Source organism: Parasteatoda tepidariorum, chromosome 3 (assembly GCF_043381705.1).
Source record: "Parasteatoda tepidariorum isolate YZ-2023 chromosome 3, CAS_Ptep_4.0, whole genome shotgun sequence".
Taxonomy (NCBI): domain Eukaryota; kingdom Metazoa; phylum Arthropoda; class Arachnida; order Araneae; family Theridiidae; genus Parasteatoda; species Parasteatoda tepidariorum.
The window spans coordinates 64,428,322-64,447,442 of NC_092206.1; the positions used below are offsets into that span (position 1 = coordinate 64,428,322).

Genomic DNA, 19,121 nt, shown 5'->3' on the forward strand with positions numbered 1-19,121 from the left:
AAAAAAAAAAAAAAAAAAAAAAAAAAAAAAAAAAAAAAAAAAAAAAAAAAAAAAAAAGAAACGTTGGTGTTGGTTGATTTTGCGCCCTTTTCAAATATTGCGCCCTTTTCAAATATTGCGCCCATGGCTCTCGCCATACCTGCCATACCCTAGATACGCCACTGGATGTAAGTCTTTTCCCTTTTTTCATTGTTTTGTAATTCTGTAATTTTTTCCATGCTTTCTCTACTTTTGAACTTATTTTATGAGTTCTATTTACTTGCAGCTTATGCACAGTAAATAAACTTTTTGATTTTTTTGGTGTTCCTATTAAGCCAGAAACACGATAAATGTTACCATATTCTGGTAGTTTGGGCCATTTTCTTTTTTCACTATATTGTTAGAGACATTTAGATTGGATATACCATGTCAGTTAGGTTCTAAACTAATGTATCTCTATTTTAATGATTAATTTAAGTTTGACAAACAACAATGGCAAAATTATGATGATAAACATATACATGCACCTATAAAATATACAATATTGGGGTAGTACTTTGTAATTTTATATATTTACATAAGTAAGCGCTTTAATTATAAACCCACTGTGTGTGCTCATTTTTTTTGTTGCTAATTTTATTTCTTACTCGGGTGTCACAACTGGATCGGATTTGTCGTCTGCTAATTGGTTACTCATATGTAGAAATAGAGAGTTAGAGACCAGTGCCAGAGCGGCAAACTGTAAAAAGTTATCGTTTGCTTTTGGTAGAAAAAAGAAAGGCAGAATAATGGAATTGACAAACTCAATTTATATTATTGTTGCGAATCAAATTTTGCGATGATACTTACTACTTAGATTTACTTACTATTTTGATTTGTATAAGCATTGGTTTCTGTACTTATATTAAGGTGTTTGGCCCAGAAGAATAAGTTTTCATTCAGATCACGTTCCATGATTTTCTAATAGAACAGCATAACGATAGAACTCAACACAGCGAAAGTAAGTGGATTAATAGTTATTTCTACTTAAGGATATTTGTGTGCAATATACCACGTGATCTAAAAATGTGTTAAATTATTGTTTTTGTATAATTCTTCTGAGTATTCTATAAACAGGAATAGACGGGGGAAAAAAACATTTTAAAATTATATGCTTCTTTCTTAAAAACATGTTTAGAGCAAAAATCACATTAATTTTTTTTTTTACTGTACGCATTTAGTTGCTAAAACGTATATTTAACTCAATCTCTTAATAGATAAAAAGATGTTAAGTCCCACTTACTTATAGCTTTAAAAAACTTCTCACACAACAATTATCACACTATTTCTCAAACTTAACAGATACTAAAAATATTTTAATAATCACTTTTTTCATTTGTTCTTAAATTTTCTTTTCTTCCCTCAGTGTAGTAATTTAATCACGTTATTTGCTAATTTTACTCAAGTGTTTGCTTCACAATTCTATTCAGTAATCAATCGATATATGAGGTGAAAAATAACAAATTTTTGCGAACATATTTTCAATATCTCCATTACTTCAAATATATCTTTTTCCTAAATGCATGGGTGCACATAGGTGTAAGCGTTAAAAATCGCCAAAAGCTATTTCAGTGATATATGACTATCGTATTCAGTAAAGAAGGCTTATAGCTCGCAGGAAAAGATCTGTCAAATAAAATTCATAACTATGTTGCAAACTAAATATTTTTTTTTACTTTAAGTCTCTTTGACTAAATGTATTATTTACAATTTTCAAAAAATAATATTGAAAAATTGTTGTTTATTTCAATGTGTATTTGAATTTAAAAATTGAATGTTTATTTCTGATTCTGATACTTGAAATTTAAATTAAAACCAAAACGGTAACTTTATTCCTTTTTTAACGAATAATAAATGTTTGAATTTTTAACTTTTAAAATGCCACACTAAAATAAATATTTTTAAAACTATGCCTAAAAAACAGTAAATAAATTATGAGCTTCACCAAACGAATTTTTGTTTCTTTCTATCAAAAGTATTTTTTCTTATGAATATATTGTTTATCTATTAATTGTTGAACGAAAGATTTGAGACGTGAAACGTTAAAAATATGAAAAATTAGACAAAAATCAACATCCAATCAGTTATGAGCTATATTCTAATTTTAAATTAAAATACTAAAATAATTAACTTTCTGCTTAATTTTTCTTATTTTTTTCCTTGCTTTTTCTTTTATATTTTCTAAAAAAAAGTTAATTTCGATTTAGGAGAATTTCTTGTCATTCTTTTGAATATAAAAAATGAAGAAAATATCATTTATCATTATAAAAATAAATATCTTATCTTCCTTATTTTATAAGAAATATTTAAACAAAAAACCTTAAAGCAAGGTTTATTTATCACCACACATACGCGTAAACTATAATTAAAAGGTAGATTACAGAAAAGAAGTGTCGATTGTAAAAAAAATACAAAGGAGCCAGGGGAACTAACCTGAGTGTCTGCTCAGGTGATTTTAGTGTTTATTTCATAGACTGTAGTCACAAGGAGGCTTATTTCGGACGAGTTAGGTAGATCAGAAGTTAATTGAACCCTGATTTTTCGTCGAATGAAGCGGAGTACAATTTTATGAAGGCCAGGAAAAATGGTTGGATGGATTATGACGAGCTACCCTAACAAGAAATCGAATTTTTGTTGTCTGTTTCGTTATCATGCATGTGGATTATGCTACACCTAAAAGTAGTTTTTATAAACACAATGAAATGAAAAGTCCATCAGTTTTCTTCTTTCTTAACCTTATGTGTAATACATTAAAAAATATATAATACTGTTTTCTAAGTCAATGTCATTGTTAAAATAATATAGTCCAGATATTGCTCTAAAAATGGAAAAAAATAGAACAAATGATAAGAAAACATCATCAAAAGTTAAACTTATAACGTAGAAGTTAATTTAACTCCAAATAAGAATGCTCCAAACTATCAATGTAGGAAAACAGAATGTCATATTTCAAAATTACTAATTTTTTTAGCCATTTAATATTATTTTTATGATTTATGAACCATTTAATACATACTATTTTTATGAAATATGAGCTACTTAATACTATATTTATGAATTATGAGCCATTTCCTTTTTCAAACACATCGCAATTATTTTTCAGTTATGATCTTTGTTTTCAGTCATATCCAAACTCCCTGTAGGTCAAAAGTTTAATTTTCCAGCAAAATAAATAATTCTAATAATCTCTATTTAGGAAATTCAACAGAAGATCAGTTTTGTGAAAATAAATTACATAAATTATTTGCTGCATTAGGAAGCCAAAAATGTGGTAAAAGCAAAAAAGTTGTTGAAAAATTTGGCACTTTAAAGACTTTGTAATGAACTTTTATGGCATAAAAATAATTAAATAAAAGGTCACAGTTAAAAAAAAATTAATCTTAGAATAGTTGCATTGAGAAAAAATTCATGACGTAAAAGCAAAAAATTTTAAAAAAAAATTATTCCACTTTAAGAACTTAGCAATGAGTTCTTAGGGCATAAGAATCACGATTAAAAAAAAAGATATTTAACCCTGGAATAATTTCTACCTGAATTGAATTTACAACCAACGAAACTTATTCTTATGAATAAGGCTTAACGTATTTACGAAAAAATATTATAAAAACTTTTTTTTATATATATATTTACCCATAAAATATATTAAAAATTATATTTATTAATATCTATGTCATGATGGCGTTATTATCCGCAAATATTAAATGTATATTGCTTTAGAAATTTCACTACTATTAAAAGAAAACAATCTGCAAAGAAACACCCTAATAGTTTAAATGATGAATGAATAGATTCAATTATTAATGCTCCACTCCATCTAAGTGCGACGATAAAATATCATTGATCAATATCAATACTATTTATATGAATTATGAGCCATTACATTTTATTTAAACGCTTCTCAATTATTTATAGGCTAGGCTGTCGTCGTTTTCAGTCACATGAATTTTGATCAATTCAAAACTTTCATTTCCGAGCAAAGTTATTCCGATAACCTCCTTTCCGGAAATTCAACAGTTGAAAAACTTTTGTCAAAATGAATTATCTATTCCATTGCAAAGCCAATGATGTCTTAGAAGCAAAAAAGTAATCAGAATTTATGGCAGTCACATAATTTAAATTTGGCACTATGTGAAATGCACTTTTCTCTTAGTTTTCTTCAGCGCAAAATATATTGGAAAAGCTCCATTTAGTTCTCGCGCTCTCCGACAGGGCTAGCCGAAGGAAAACCACAGACGAAAACATTCCTCATTTCTGATTATTACAGCGAAGAGCGAAAACTTCTTCGAGGAAGATGAAGTTAATCGAGTGAGAAAATAGTGGAACATTTTTATCGTTTGGAGAAAGAGAAAAGAAAACGATCTTTTCTCCGCTTTATCGGCGATTACCGTTAATCGGAGCACAATTCTTTCTTTGGCGCGAAACACGTGACAAGTTTGCGACCTCTGGTGGTGAAAATCCGTTAAGAATTTTTGCTGTGGGAAGTGATGCCATGCCCAGTCACATGACCGTGAGAATGATAGAGCGAAAAGGAGCTTTCCAGGCTTTTGTGAGTTCGGAAGATCATTAAGAAACTTTACTTTTCGTTTTTATTTTCCAGTTTCGAGTTTGATGATGATTCAATTGTGGCCGACACGCTTGACAAAATTGTCTTTTTCCATCGTTTTCAATTTGTCACTTTAGTCAGTTTTGCTATCAATATAACAAATTGAATTTTATTCTTCGAAACTTGCAAGCATTTTGTAATAAAAAAATGTACAAAATATTCCGAAAAATCATTTTAGGTTCGAAGTTTTTTAATTTGCTTACTTTGAATTTTTAAATTAGAAAAAACATGTTTTGGGGAAATTTAAATTATAAGTACGCACAAAATAAATTAAGTATAATTATTATCAAGAAATTTCAGTTTGATTTTATTGATTTTGGAATATTTTCCTATATATTCTGGTTATGCGTTAAATCTGCATAAATTGTCGGATCTGATTAATGCATCAAAAAATTAACACAATTGTATAATGCTTCAATAATGTAGAAAAAAAATAAAATTTTTAAAAAATTAAATTTGAAGTTTTGTGCTACGAAAAATTATTTTAAGCTGTACATTTTTAGTTGCTTTGCTTCTTAATAAAGTTTTTTAAATTAAAAATGATAGCTACTCTAAGCTGAAGAAATCTTTTTTTTATGCTAAAAGTAAACATACAATAGATGTTCTAACTTTAGAGAGAAATTTGGAGATAAGTAAGTGAACGTAAATTTTAAAATAAAATTTAGTCTAGATATAAAAATAATTTTTTTCTCGATTACTTAAGATTTAAAGAATAAATACAATAAATATGCGTTATACTTAATTTTTTTTTAAAAAAGATCATATTAACAAAAATTTCATTAATTTCATAACAATTCAAATTAAAAATATTTTATAGTATTTTTGTTTGAATTATATAACTCAGTAAAGATTAACTACAAAAGCATTAATTTACAAGTTTTGGTTTGTCAAAAAAAAAAAATTTAAAAATGTTGAACAATCGAATTATAAAGAAAAAACATCAAAATAAATTTTAAATATTGCACATAAAAATAATTTGAAAGAATTTAGAACGATATAAGAGAAAATTTAATTATTTTATTTATCAGGGAAAGCAAAATTATATAAAAACAAAATTTGCAATTCACAATGCTAAACAAGAAAAATAGTTCCGCCATTTGGAATTTAAGGCGAAAATCTTAATTTTATTTCCTGCAATTCAGACAGCAAAATTTCACAGTTGTCAAACTTTTTGAAATTTCTGAATGCATCACATCAAATTTCAGTGACAGAATGCAACAAATGAATCATAAAATGAGTTAATTTAAAGCCAATTACAGTACCTTCACGAACTTTCACCAAGTTAGGACTGGAATTGAAAACGATGAGTAGAACTGCAAAATCAAGACGGATACCCCGGAGGAGTTAATTCCCCGACGGGGAGTGCGCCGAAAGAGGGGATTTTCTCCAAATAGTTAATATTTGGATTATTAGAAATGGCGACTGTAGGATTTTGGTCCCAGATGGGGACTTCAACCAATGAAACTCAACTGCCACCAGAGTTTCTGCAAGATTACAACTACCAGTAAGTTTCCTAAAAATTATTTTACTGAAATTAAAATAAATATTTTGTTAACTAGAACTCAGTGAAAAATATGAGCTACATATAAAATGTGAGTTTAGATACGTAACTTGTTCTCACAAGTTTAAATTAATTTGAAGCACAATGTTGTTTTATTATTGTTTTATTAAATACTGCCCTTGAAATGTAACGATAAAGATATAAGTTCATTTGATTATGATATAATGATATAAGTTCATTTGAAATATTTAAAGTAAGCTGAAGTACGTAAATTTACTTGAAATAATTGGAGTTTTTTATAATGCGCTTTTTAATGTGTGTTTTTTTATTTTTTTTATGTTGATTTGTCGTTAAAATTTTTAGTAAATATTTTGATAAAACCATTTCTTAATTTTCAATTTCTGAACTTATACTTTTTTGAAGAACAAAAAAATTTTAGTAATAAAAAAATAAAAAAATTACTGAAGTAAAGTGCGTCAAAAAAGTAAACATTTCAAACAGACATTTTAAAAGATCGATTTAAATTATTTTTGGTCGGGTACAAGCAGTGGGGTTACTCTTTCTTTATACTTTGAATTGCAAAAATAACTCATTAAAGTATTTTGAAATGAATCGGATACAAGCAAAAACAAGATATTTGAAAATTGATTTAGAATACGTTAATACGTTTTCATTTAAAAAAAAAATAAGAAAGAGAGCCGTAAAGCATTTTACAGGAGGATTCGAATATAGTAGATAAAAAAATTGTCTATCTTTAATTTTGTCATTAATGCAAATTTTTAGGAAAAGTGAAATTTTGGCAGAATTATTTAAAATAAAAATAAAATAAATAAAAAAAAACAACTATGCAAAAGTAATGGAGAAATTTATTTCCCACGCATTACAAGAATTTAATTTATTACATTAAAAAACGCAAAAAATATTTTGACAACTTTCTGAGATAATTGTGCTATTAATTTTTCTAGGCTTAGAATTAACACTATTGTAGTAAAAACAATTAAAAATAATATTTATCCTAAGTTATTTATTTTAATTATAGAAATAATTTGACACTGACGGTTTGGATTTTTAGTGAGTTTGTTTTTATCTCGTCCTTCTGTCTTCCTTGTAAATATTTCTAATTAATTTAAAAATGTTATTTCTTGAATTGTGTAAAAATGATATCGTTAAGAATAATTTAGTTCAAATTCCTTTTATCATAAAACTTTAAAGCTGTAGCTTTTTCCGAAAGGAGAGGTTTCAGAATATATTCTACTAAAAAAACTTTTAACTAAACTACTTTTTTAAAGCAAATCAAATAAATTTTTCATAGAACTTAAAGTATATAAATTTGTTGTTTTTTCACTTCCCCGCACTTAATTGTAGAAATACATTGAATCACAATGTAGATATCTAGAACCATAATAATAATATGTTGCAACATAATAAGTAAATAATAAGTAAACATAATAAGTAAACAACAAGTGTTAAATCGAATAATAGATCCATTAAATTCAGACCAATGTATCGTGCACGGAGAAAAAAAATCTGGTAAAATTACCGTATTGTACCCCAATGATATTTCTGGTTAAAAAAAAATCAGAATTTTGGTAATAAAATCAAAATTTATGGTATTTAGGCCATTAATATGAGCTACATATATTCTTTGTTTTTGACGAAACCGTTTCCTAGTATATGTTCCGAAGTGACGAAATAACTATCGTCACTTCGTCGAGGAAACGAATTTCGTCAAACTTAAAGAAATATTTAGTCATTCCATTTTTTTTTCAAAATATTAAAAAAAACTTATAGTACCTAATGTATCTAACGTCTTTAATAATCACTTTAAAGTGGTCACCATATAGACGGCACTACGCAACAAGGACAGATAGATAAATCCATGCCAGGAGAGGGACATGAACTCCGGATCTTTCTGGTACAAGGCCAATTTCGTGAAGACCAAACAAACAGGTCAGCGCAATTCGCCTGTTTCTTTTTTATTGCCTAGTCTTTAATCTAGTTTCGTCATTCTAGTTAATTTCCCACAATGCAATGAGAAGAAGTTACGAATTGAGAAAATATTTTCGTCATATATTTGAGAGTTCGCGTTTCGTCACAAATCACGTGATTTCGTGACGAAATGATTCGCAAAATTTACGAAATACTGTCAAAGGATTACTGGATCGTCCAAAATGAGAGTTTTATTTCTGAGAGAATGTGAATTAACAATTTAATCTTAATTCAAACTTAGATACTAATAAAAAATTAAATTTTAGGTACTAATCCTTTTCACATTATGGGCGAGAGCAAATATTTACTTAATTATAATAAGGCAAGGAGGCATGAAGGTTTAAATAAAATAATAGTTTGCTGATAGCTTTTCATAATTTGGTGTAGCACACAGTTTCTTAACTGAAAAAAATTAATTGTTAGAAGAGTAGCGGTAAATATTAATAAATTTATCTTTATTACAACTCAAATATTCCAAATAAAGTCATCAAACACTAAGCGTTATATCTAATTAGATTTGAAAGATAGTTATTAGGTTAATAGATCAAAAAAGTTATTGAGAATTTGAGTTTTTAATAAAAATAAGTAGCACACGAAGAAAAAAGTTTGGTGAAATTACAGTACTATATGGTAACGACATTTCTGATAAATAAAGCAATTATTTTGGCAACAAAAGCCAAAATATAAAGTATATATATAGCATTCATTTGATAATTTTCCTTTCATATGTAAATAGCTCACCCGGAATGATTGTTCTCAAACTTATAGTTCTTATTAACACACATTTAGTAACAAATACAAAACTGAAAAGTAAATTAAGCCATGCTCTAAGGCGCTATGATAAAATTATCAAATTTTCCCAAATTTTATCAAACACCATATTTCATTATTAATTTTACCAAATCATTACCAGAGCGATTCGGTAAAAATTACCGAGCTCTTAGGTGTTCTTACAGCACCAGAAACACGGTAAATTTAATCGTATTCTAATAGTAGTTTTAACCATATTTCTTTTCTTAATGTACGAGTTTGTTTAAAATAAATGATTTTTTAGCTTCAAGTTTGATACTAAAAAATGAAATGATATCAGGTATTCTTTTTTCAAAAAAAGAGTAAATTAAAAGGTTTGCAATGCCATAATTCTTTGGTGTTTCTCAGAAGCATGGATTTTAACAAGAACTTTACTACTTTAAAAAAATAAAAGTTGATAAATTGATTGTTATAAGGTAAAAGTAATTTGGTTACTAATTTAAAATATGAATAACAATGGAAGGGTCAGTTTTACCTCTCTGCCAATGACAGCGTTAAAATGTATGTGAAAAAAAATTTTCATTTGCATTTAAGCTTATTATTTAATTAAACACATCATTTAAAACTAACAATTAAGAGCTCAAAACTTATTTGCATAAATAAAAGCTGAAGGCAGTTTAAAAAAATTCAAAAGTGTGCGAATAAAAATGAATGAAATAAAAATCAAGGAATAGCTAAACTTTGTTTTCATAATCACTTAAGACTACCGAGAAAAAAAACCTGAAGTTAATGGATTGGCCAACAAGAATCTTATTAACGTTTAGAACCTGAAAATTGCGGGGAATCCAAATTGCCGTCTTTGGCGAACATTCCTTGAAAAGAAATCCTGGAGAAAATTTCAACATTTCTTGAAACCTGGGAAGTTCACAGTAGCTAACCTTTCACTTTATTTGGTTTTTATGGGTCTCCATCAGACTGGAATGGAAGCAATTTTTTAAGGCGATGAAATTAAGATTTTATTGCTTCATTTCTTTTATTATACTTTCGCAAGTTCCATTCAAGCAGAATGCGAAAAGTTTTCTTTTTCCAAAAGCATAATTTGAAAGAGTTAGTTTGATGGTATGATTTGTTCATATTAAAGTGACTCACACAGTAAAAATGTGTATTTGTTACACTGCAGATAAATGAACTTATCGGAAGCTTTATTTTTTTACAATGAATATATAGTTCTCATTCTTCAGAGTTTCGTTTGACTAATTTCTGATTTTGATGAAACTTGCGTAATCTAGCTATATGACCTTACGACAGCTAGTTTTATTAATCATCCTAAAAGGAACTTTGTTTAACGTTTGATCCGCAATATCGATACATTAAGCTACAATATCGCACAAGTTTGTTTTAACTTTAACAAAGGTGTTAAATTTTATATTTTTGTTCAGATCAAAGTGACTGACAAATTAAAACATGTATTTGTTAAACTGCAGATAAATGAATTTATCGGAAGCTTTATTTTTTTTACAGTGAATATATAGTTCTCATTCTTCAGAGTTTCGTTTGACGAATTTCTGATTTTGATGCAACTCGCGTAATCTAGCTATATGACCTTACGACAGCGAGTTTTATTAAACACCCTAAAGGAACTTTGTTCAACGTTTGATCCGCAATATCGATACATTAAGCTACAATATCGCACAAGTTTGTTTTAACTTTAACAAGGTGTTAAATTTTATAACCGGCGTTGAACAGCTGACCCGATTTTGAGTTCACAACTATCAGTAATAAACTCTGTTGTTCAATTTTTGAACCTAACCTGGCAGACAAGGGATAAACCAGCTTTCGTGGAGGACTTTTTGATGAAACTAACTCTCATTTGCGATTCATGGAGGGGAAAACGACGAAAACTATTAGTTGGCTGAACGGTAAAGGGATTCTAACCCTTAATCCATCTTTCACTGAAGATATTTTACGTCAGTACTGTGGTCGGTGCCAGCAGGGAGTAGAATTCGCATCAAGTAGCTATTGGTGGGATTCGAACCTGGAACACCTCATCGGGAGGTGAAAGCTTTATTCCTTGAGTCACGGTGGCTCAAGGTATCAAAGTGAACAAAGTAAAATTTAAGCGTTTGTATCGAGCAATTAAATTCTGGAAAGGTTAATTTGCAAATATATTTTGGTTTAACTTGAGAGGCTATTAAGATTGCAGACAATGTAGACCATATTTTAGTTCAATGCATTTCTATAATGTCTAGTTTATTAAGGCTTGTTGGGCCACAATATTAATTGTTAATTTGTTGCAACTTTGAAAGACACCAAAATGAAAGAGATAGTGCAATATAAGATAGTGCAGCTCAAAATGGTTTAAATTATAGTGCAATTTAAACAATCTTAAACTTCATTACACGCTATTGTTGTCCAATTTGAATTGAAACGTGGATTAGTTACAAATCTTATTAAGATTGCAGAAAATTCACGAGATATTAGGATTCAAGTCACAAATATTATGGTTAAAAATTGAATCAATTTTGGAGAGAGTACTGAGGTGGGAGCTCTTTTTCCTGAAATTTTGATTTCGCTCCCTCTGCTTTACAAATATTGATCACTTGATCATCTTTCGTCATCATGAAATAACGATTTCATTCAAAAGTGAAATATATTCTTTTAAATAATTAAGTACCTGTTGAACTGTAACAGAAAAATTAGTTCCACGATGAACCATGATATAGATACCCCTTGAACCATAATTTTGTGCTACTTAGTCACAACTTTTACTGGGTATTAAATTTAACCATGTCTTATTCAATTTTGCCCACTGAGTTGAATAATTAAATTATAAATGAATTTGCTGGAGAATTTGGTTCAATTTTGAACCTTATTAAAATTACAGATAATTTGTATCAAATTATGGTTCAACATGCTACAAAAATGTTAACAGTGAGCAAAGCATCAGCACACTTGCAGAAAATTTCAAAATACTATGAATTTTTAAGTGTTATTTCGTATTTGAGCTGTAACTGCAAAAATGATGGAAATTGTGACTAAAACTTTTTTCAACTGGACGACGTCCCATTATGATCCGATGAGTAAAATCGAAGACACTACTCTTTAAACTTTAAACAACATCATTTCAGTTTTGAATTCGAAATCCATTTTATTCCTCTAAATACCACATTTCCATTCAACTTGAACCGAAAGCATTGTTAAAAATGTCGAAACTGTCGTTTTCATTTATAATTACAAACGAGCACGATAGCTTTAAATTTTCCAAGCATCGAGCTACAGTACCATTGCCAAAGCTTTGTCTAAAAGGCTTCGAAACTAACAAACCCGCTGACATTCGACAGGTTTCCTACTATCATTTTAGTCATCTTCTGAGTATTTTTTTTTCTTTAATGGTTTATGTACTTGCTCTCGACAGCAGTGTTTAAGAGGAATTTTTGGATTACAGCCAGTGCTTTAGAGTAATTTGTCTTTGAAAAGACTATTAACGACGCTTCACTGCTCTGGCTAAAGTGATTACAGTTATAAAACTGTGACGAAATAATTTGCAGGTTAATACCAGAAAAAAAAAAAGAAAGAACAGTTGCATATCAGCATAAAAAGCTTGTTTGTTTAAGGGTTTTTTTTCTGGACAGTTATATCTGCATTGATTGATTGGTTTTAAATTACAGAGTTAAAGCTACAACGTGTAAGATAAAGCTGGAAATAATCTATCGAACATAGAATTCAATGTAAGGTCTTATCTCATTTGTTTTAATTAATTCGATGGGGATTGATTATATGATAGAGTTATATGATAACTTGTTTATGAAGACACATTTTTAATTAGAGTTCATCACATTCCATGCTATAAAGTTACTGAGTTTAAAAATTTACTTGTAAAATGCTGTCGTATAGAATAGTTTTCGTTTAAATATACTATTTTCAAAATTATTTTATGTACTTTTAATACTTCCGATTTTAAAAGTATAAATTTTGCGAAAACACATCTATGAACAAATATCAAGTATAAGATACAATAAAATAGTCTTTATTCCGCAGTCTGAAATAAAAAATATTAATGGTATAAAAAAAAATCATGTTATTTAAAATGCTATTTAAAAAGACTTGTTTTGCATTATTTAACTGTTATCTAAAAAGAAAGCACTAACTGTGCTTAATTTTTTAAATCAAAGAACTAAATTTTCTTACAAGTATAACTATCAATATGTATTTTGTATATGTGTTTTCAGTTATGTGGTAGCTATTATTAGATAAAATGGGCTTTAAGCTGTTAATTCTTTTTCATTATTTCTTTTGTTCAATTAATAGCTCTATGATCATTAAAAAAGTTAAACAATAAAAAAAACTCCTTACTAAGAGCTATGAAATTACATGATAAGTGCACTTCATCTTCTGTAAAATTGCTTCGTTAAAATAACTTCGACATCGAAATTAAAATTTCATAACTTTACAAATTTACATAAATAATATAATTTTTTAAGTTAAGGGTATTACCGAGTGTTCATTTTTTTCCCTATAAGAAAATAAAGCTTAGTAAAAAACGTATTTACATAAAAAGAGCATTTAACACTTTCTCCTTGTGAAGAAAACATTTTAAATTCATGCAAACAAATACCCGACGTCTTGTAAATGACACTGGTTTTAAAAAGCTGTTCGAGAACATGTCATGGTCAAAGTACTAAATTTTTCAATAAATCTAATGAAACTTGAAAAAACAAACAACAACACTGGTTTGAAAAATTGCAATTTAAGGTGTTCTAATATCGTGTCGCATTTATTTACTCACCTTGCAAAATGAGAGTTACAGTATATACTTTTAGTATCTTATCGAATTTTTTTTTCTTTTTTAATTTTTGTGCGCATGTCGAAAGATTGATATATCACAAAAAAACAATATTCAAGTATCACTAAGACTATATTTAAGGTTCATTGTCACGATTTATTGCAAATGGCATGCCTTATGATATATATTGGAAATACGGTAATAATCATCACTAACGATATCATCGTGATAAATATCGAATGTGATAATTCATGAGTATTATCGTTAATGATAATTATCGAATGCTATAACATCACAAAAATTACAATCTTGTACGATAGTGATAGATATATTGTACAAGATAATACCAAGAGTAATAACGATGATATAACGAGTGGTATCGGTAACTTCAGTGATATAATATGATATTATCTTGAAAGTTTATATTATTAATATTGATATTATCTTGAATGATGAATTTCCTTTTGCGATGAAAAAAAAAGTTAAATGAGATAATATCACGCTACATTGTGAAATATCTATGTTTTTTATGTATAATATTAAAATTCCAAAAATCAACCAACAGAATTGAACGCTAAAATGAGGGGGGGGGGAAACTAATTTGACAGAATAAAATAACATTTACTCAGAGCAAATTTTTAGAAGGAAGGAAATTTTATACTTTTGTATATCTCTCTATGAATAAAATTTATCATTACCACATCTTTTTAAAATATTTGTTTTTCAAAGTTGCTATTGTCTCAATAATGTCTAACATTTCATTTACTCTTATCAAAATGTTAACCAGATAGTCTTGTTTTTCTGTTAAATATGTAAAAGAAAATTTCACTAAAAACCCTCAGCTTAGCATGTGTCAGTATTCTGCTTCAAAAAGGTAACGAATTTCTTACTTCCTGTCAAATAGCAAAATTTATCACGGCAAGCCATGACAGTTGTACTCGGTTCTGAAATACGTTGTGCATTTATCAAGAAGCATATGACGTGAAATTCGAAACACCCAGGACTGCTAAGCTGCAGAAATATCTAATGGATCTAAAAAATATTTTCATATCTTCTTTATCTTCTTGTAAAAGATTTCTCCCCCAAAGAAATATATCGTTCAAAGGATATTTCCTTAAACAAAAATATTTTTTTTTACTTCTAAAAAGTAAAATACAATTAATGTTGAAATTTATATTTTGATTAAAACTTTTTAATTACATTTATTTACCTAAATTACAAAGATGAAAAAGAATAATATTACTCTATTTTAAACGAAACGATTTTAATTAAATACTCTTTTTTTAATATGAAATAGGAGTAACATTTCATTTGAGTATTTTAGTCATTCATTGAGTATTTAGTCATTCATTTCATTTGAGCCCAATCCAGAAGACAAGGGAACACCTGGATCAAGTATTGGGAGAAATTTCTTTTTGAGGAAACTAACCAACCTTTGTGCTACATTGAGAGGAAAATCATGAAAAAATTCAATGGTTAGCCTGACAACAAGAGGACTCTAACCCATGATCCGTCTACCATAAAGGTATTTTTCGTCAACACTGTGGTCGGTGCGAGCCGGGTGCCGAATTCGAAGGGACCAGCCACCGTTGGGATTAAAACCCGGGGCGTGGAATAATATTCTAAATTTAAATAGTAAAAAATGCACTCATAAATATTTCCGCATTTAGTATTGGTTTCTTTAAACCAACACAATCTAACTTCCAATTTTAATTTGCTAAAAAAACATATAAATTGCGACGATATGCAAATTTGGCCTTTCAATTATCTGCTGTGTCCTTCTAATTTTAAATATTTAAAATTGTTTCAATGTTTTGATATTAAATAATGAAATGAATGATACATAAGCCACTGAAGGGTCCTGCTCGTCGGTTTCAGGGGAGTTATTCTGCTGCTTTTGGCCTATTTCTTGCAGTATGTCGCCCTGAGACTTCACACTTTATGCTTCGATGTTTGGTCTCCTTTGCTCAACGCCTCGATTGAGATGCTCAAAATCATACCTGACTCGTGGCCTTGTGCCAACGAGTCTGCTGTGAATTGCTTGGTCTACCGTGAGTTTTCAAATGCTTACCACGAAAGTTTTTTTTTCTATTAATTCCTTTTTCTTAGTTTACTCTTTGAATTCCTTCGTTATTAAACAAATATTGTTTTCGAAACTCTCTTGGCAAAGCTTTTGGTGACAAGATTAGAAGTAATTTTCTTAAAAATTATGGTGTATAGTAACCTCTTTTGTTCCTTTATTAAAATCGGAGTAAAAAATGAAAAGTTAATGTTTTTTTTAAGTCAAATAAAAGAGAAGATAATTTAGGTACTAAAAGTTGAAATATTTCTGAAATAAATCTGCATTAAATTGCTAATAACAAATATTTCTTATTTTAAATATTTTTAATTTAAAACTAATTGCTGCAAAACTGTATAGATTGCATGATAAGTATACATTCGCATCACTTATTGCCTTCAAAATTTAAATCAAAAACTTATAATTTAATAATGCCAAACAATGACTTAATCATCCATTAATTATCTTGTTACAAGTGATGAAATTCTTATAAAAAATTCTGCTACGGAAGCAGCGAAAAATAAATTGTTATTATTTCATTTTATTCTTCAACACAATTAAAATGTAAAAAAAAAATATGTTTCAGGCCAGGAATTTTTATTTCAGCCTGCTCCATATAAATTTGGTGCCTAATACGTTAACTATTCTTTAAAAGAGTAAGCAATTTTTTTTTATCTAAAAACAACACTTCCTAATTGAAATTAGCGCTTGCAGTCTTAGAATTGAGCAAATTAAAGACTCTTTAAAAACCCTTAATTCTGTAAAAGAAATTTCCTTTTTTTAGTTCTTTTTTTCTTCTTTCCTTAAAAAGTAGGGCAAGTCTTCTTCAAGACAAGTACCAAGGAAAATAACCAAGAAAAAAATTATCTTAAAGCAAGAAAGGAAAAAAGAGAAAAGGTGCAAAGAAACTACCCTTCTTAATTTCCGCAGAAATTTCTTTTTTGATAGGGTCCTTCCCTTAGGGTAATATGGTGTGATTAGAGTCATTAAGAAATGGAGCGTTTTAGATAAGTGTTACCCTTCCAAAAATAAAAAAAGCAAACGTTATTGCGCCTTGCTTGGATGCGGTTCTGTATTTCGAAGATAAATCAAGAAAATTGCTAAATGATTCTGGAAGCAGGCGTGTTATCGTCTGATTTCAATTAAGAAAGAAATGTTCTTTATAACCACATTTAATAATTGAATTTATTCGATGGTTCAGCAGCGCAACATTGTTAGGATAAAAGTGTATTAAAGATAAATTTAAAATGGGGAAGATTTATTTGAATTCGTGATTTAAGAATTAAAGGATTGAGTCCTTCTGAAAAGAAACAATATATTCTAAGACATAAAACTCTGAATTTTTCCCGCTGTTGGTAGAATATTTATGATATAGATACTATGTTTACGATATAGGTAAATTTTAGTATGTTTCAGATAAGTGTTTAGATAGTTTACAAATAAAAGAATTTAGATGATTGTTACCCTTCTAAAATGCAAAAGCAAACGATTTTGAGCTTTGCCTGAATGCAATTTGGTTATCTAAAGAGAGGATAAAAAAATTTCTTAATGATTCTGGAAGCAGGCATGTTATCGTCTGATTTCAATTAACTAGGCAGAAAATAAAGCAAAATTGTTTCCATGTAGATGAAAATTATTAAAAACGATAAATAAATCTCATTTTTAGCATAAGTCCAAGCACATCATCCAATGATAGCTTAACACCTAGCCTTGTTTTTAAGAGCTATATCTTTTAACAACCATAGTACGAATGCCATGCAATTTTGAACCCTGTCAAATGACGTAAATAGTACCTGAGCTGGTACCTTTCTCTCTAAATTTTCATACCACTACAAATAAAAGGACTTCCAGTCACGACGGATTTAGCATGCACCTTGCTGCGTTTACATGCCGATTGTTTAGTCGGCTTCTAGAATCGAACTCCTGACTCCCAGTTCTCCACAATCAGTGCGAGCAACGCTTTTACATAGTGCGCCACAGGAGCCACCATAAGACCAAATAGTGCAATGTTACAGTATTTTTTTAACAATAAAAAATGAGATCACAGACGTTCCCCTTTCTTTAAACAGCGGCTTCTAGCCATATTGACACTTTGAAAATTTCCTTACGATGCATTATCATTGACTTCAAATGGACAAAAATTAACATAAAAGCCATGAACAACTGCTAAAAGCTAACGACAGTTATAAAAAGATTATTTTATTAGTTGTTTTTCCACATGATGTCAGATACTTAATATAATAGCCTTATAAAGCATCGTTAGCTTACTCCACCTTCAGAGAAGTTGTTGTTGTTGCTAATCTCGGAATCGTCTAGCAGCGCTAGAAGACTCCCATGAATCCCAACACCTCCAAAAAGTCCGTAAAAAGACTGGAGTCTCGCGGGACATCATCTTTTGCAAACCCCAAACAAGTCAGAATATGCGCAGGGGAGGTCATGTCTGTCAAGCACCAATGACATTCAGGATAAGTTTTTTGGCCCCGGTTGAAAGTAAGGGATCTAGTGTGAATACTCAAGAAGCGTGAGAAGGCAGTTTGATGGGCTCTCGGTCTAAGATTGAAAGATTCTCCCGGTTTTTTTGCAAAATACCAAGAGTGGTTGGGAGGAGTTCTTATGGTCTTGTTTAATTTCATTTCTGCCAGGGGAGAAATTTCACTAAAGGTAAGCTTCCCACAATGATCAGTGTCTTCTTCGGCAGCGGACTTGGCCAGGAAGTCAGCCCTCTCATTCCCACCAACCCCAACATTTGAGGGAATCCACGGACAGTGATTTTGTGAGAAGAAGTTTTGTGAAAAGACATGAACGTTTCACATGGTCATTTGGTTGTCAGTTCTTCCCAATGTAGTTCTGTGCCTTGACTATGGAGTGCTGAAGTCATTCAGATTTTTAAAATCACGTCCAAATCATTTGGTGGGTCTTAGCTAGTTAATTTCATTGTACAATATAATGTGCTAGATGAAGAATATATATCATCTGTACAATGTTTCATGGAGCTGACAATTAGCTTACTTATAAGTTCACCAGTTTGAGTTACTTATAAGTTCACCAGTTTGAGTTACTTATAAGTTCACCAGTCGATGTATGTAACCTCTTCATTGCCACGGTCCACTTATGTGGATCTCCGCTTCTTAAGCTCAAGAGCACGCTATACGAAAATTTATAGTTTTACCCTCACTGAAACATTTGTGGACGTTTAATATTTCTGGGGATTCCAATAGACACAGAACATGCAAGTTATTAGAGTAGAATTCCACGGAAGTGATTTTCAAAAATCGACACAAAATCCAAGTGCTCGAAACCGATAGTAAGTTTAAATATTATATAATTTAGTTATTCTGAAAGAAATTTTTTACTTAGNAATAATACAAAATCTCATAGTATAATGAAATCTATATAAGATATATCTATTCAGAGAGAT

At 29.3% G+C, this 19,121-nt stretch overlaps 1 protein-coding gene across 2 annotated transcripts in view; it reads left to right on the forward strand.

Moving 5' to 3' along the window:
• LOC107445685 (potassium voltage-gated channel protein Shaker) overlaps positions 1 to 19,121 on the forward strand; it is a 237,248-nt gene that overhangs the window by 35,419 nt on the left and 182,708 nt on the right. The window contains exon 1 of one of the 2 annotated variants that reach the window (XM_043039400.2): positions 4,215 to 6,125. The exons of the other annotated variant lie outside the window; for it this stretch is intronic. Coding sequence (XP_042895334.1) covers positions 6,037 to 6,125 — 89 coding nt within the window. The 5' untranslated portion in view covers positions 4,215 to 6,036. Of the gene's footprint in view, positions 1 to 4,214; positions 6,126 to 19,121 lie in introns of those variants that run through there. 2 annotated transcript variants of the gene reach the window in all.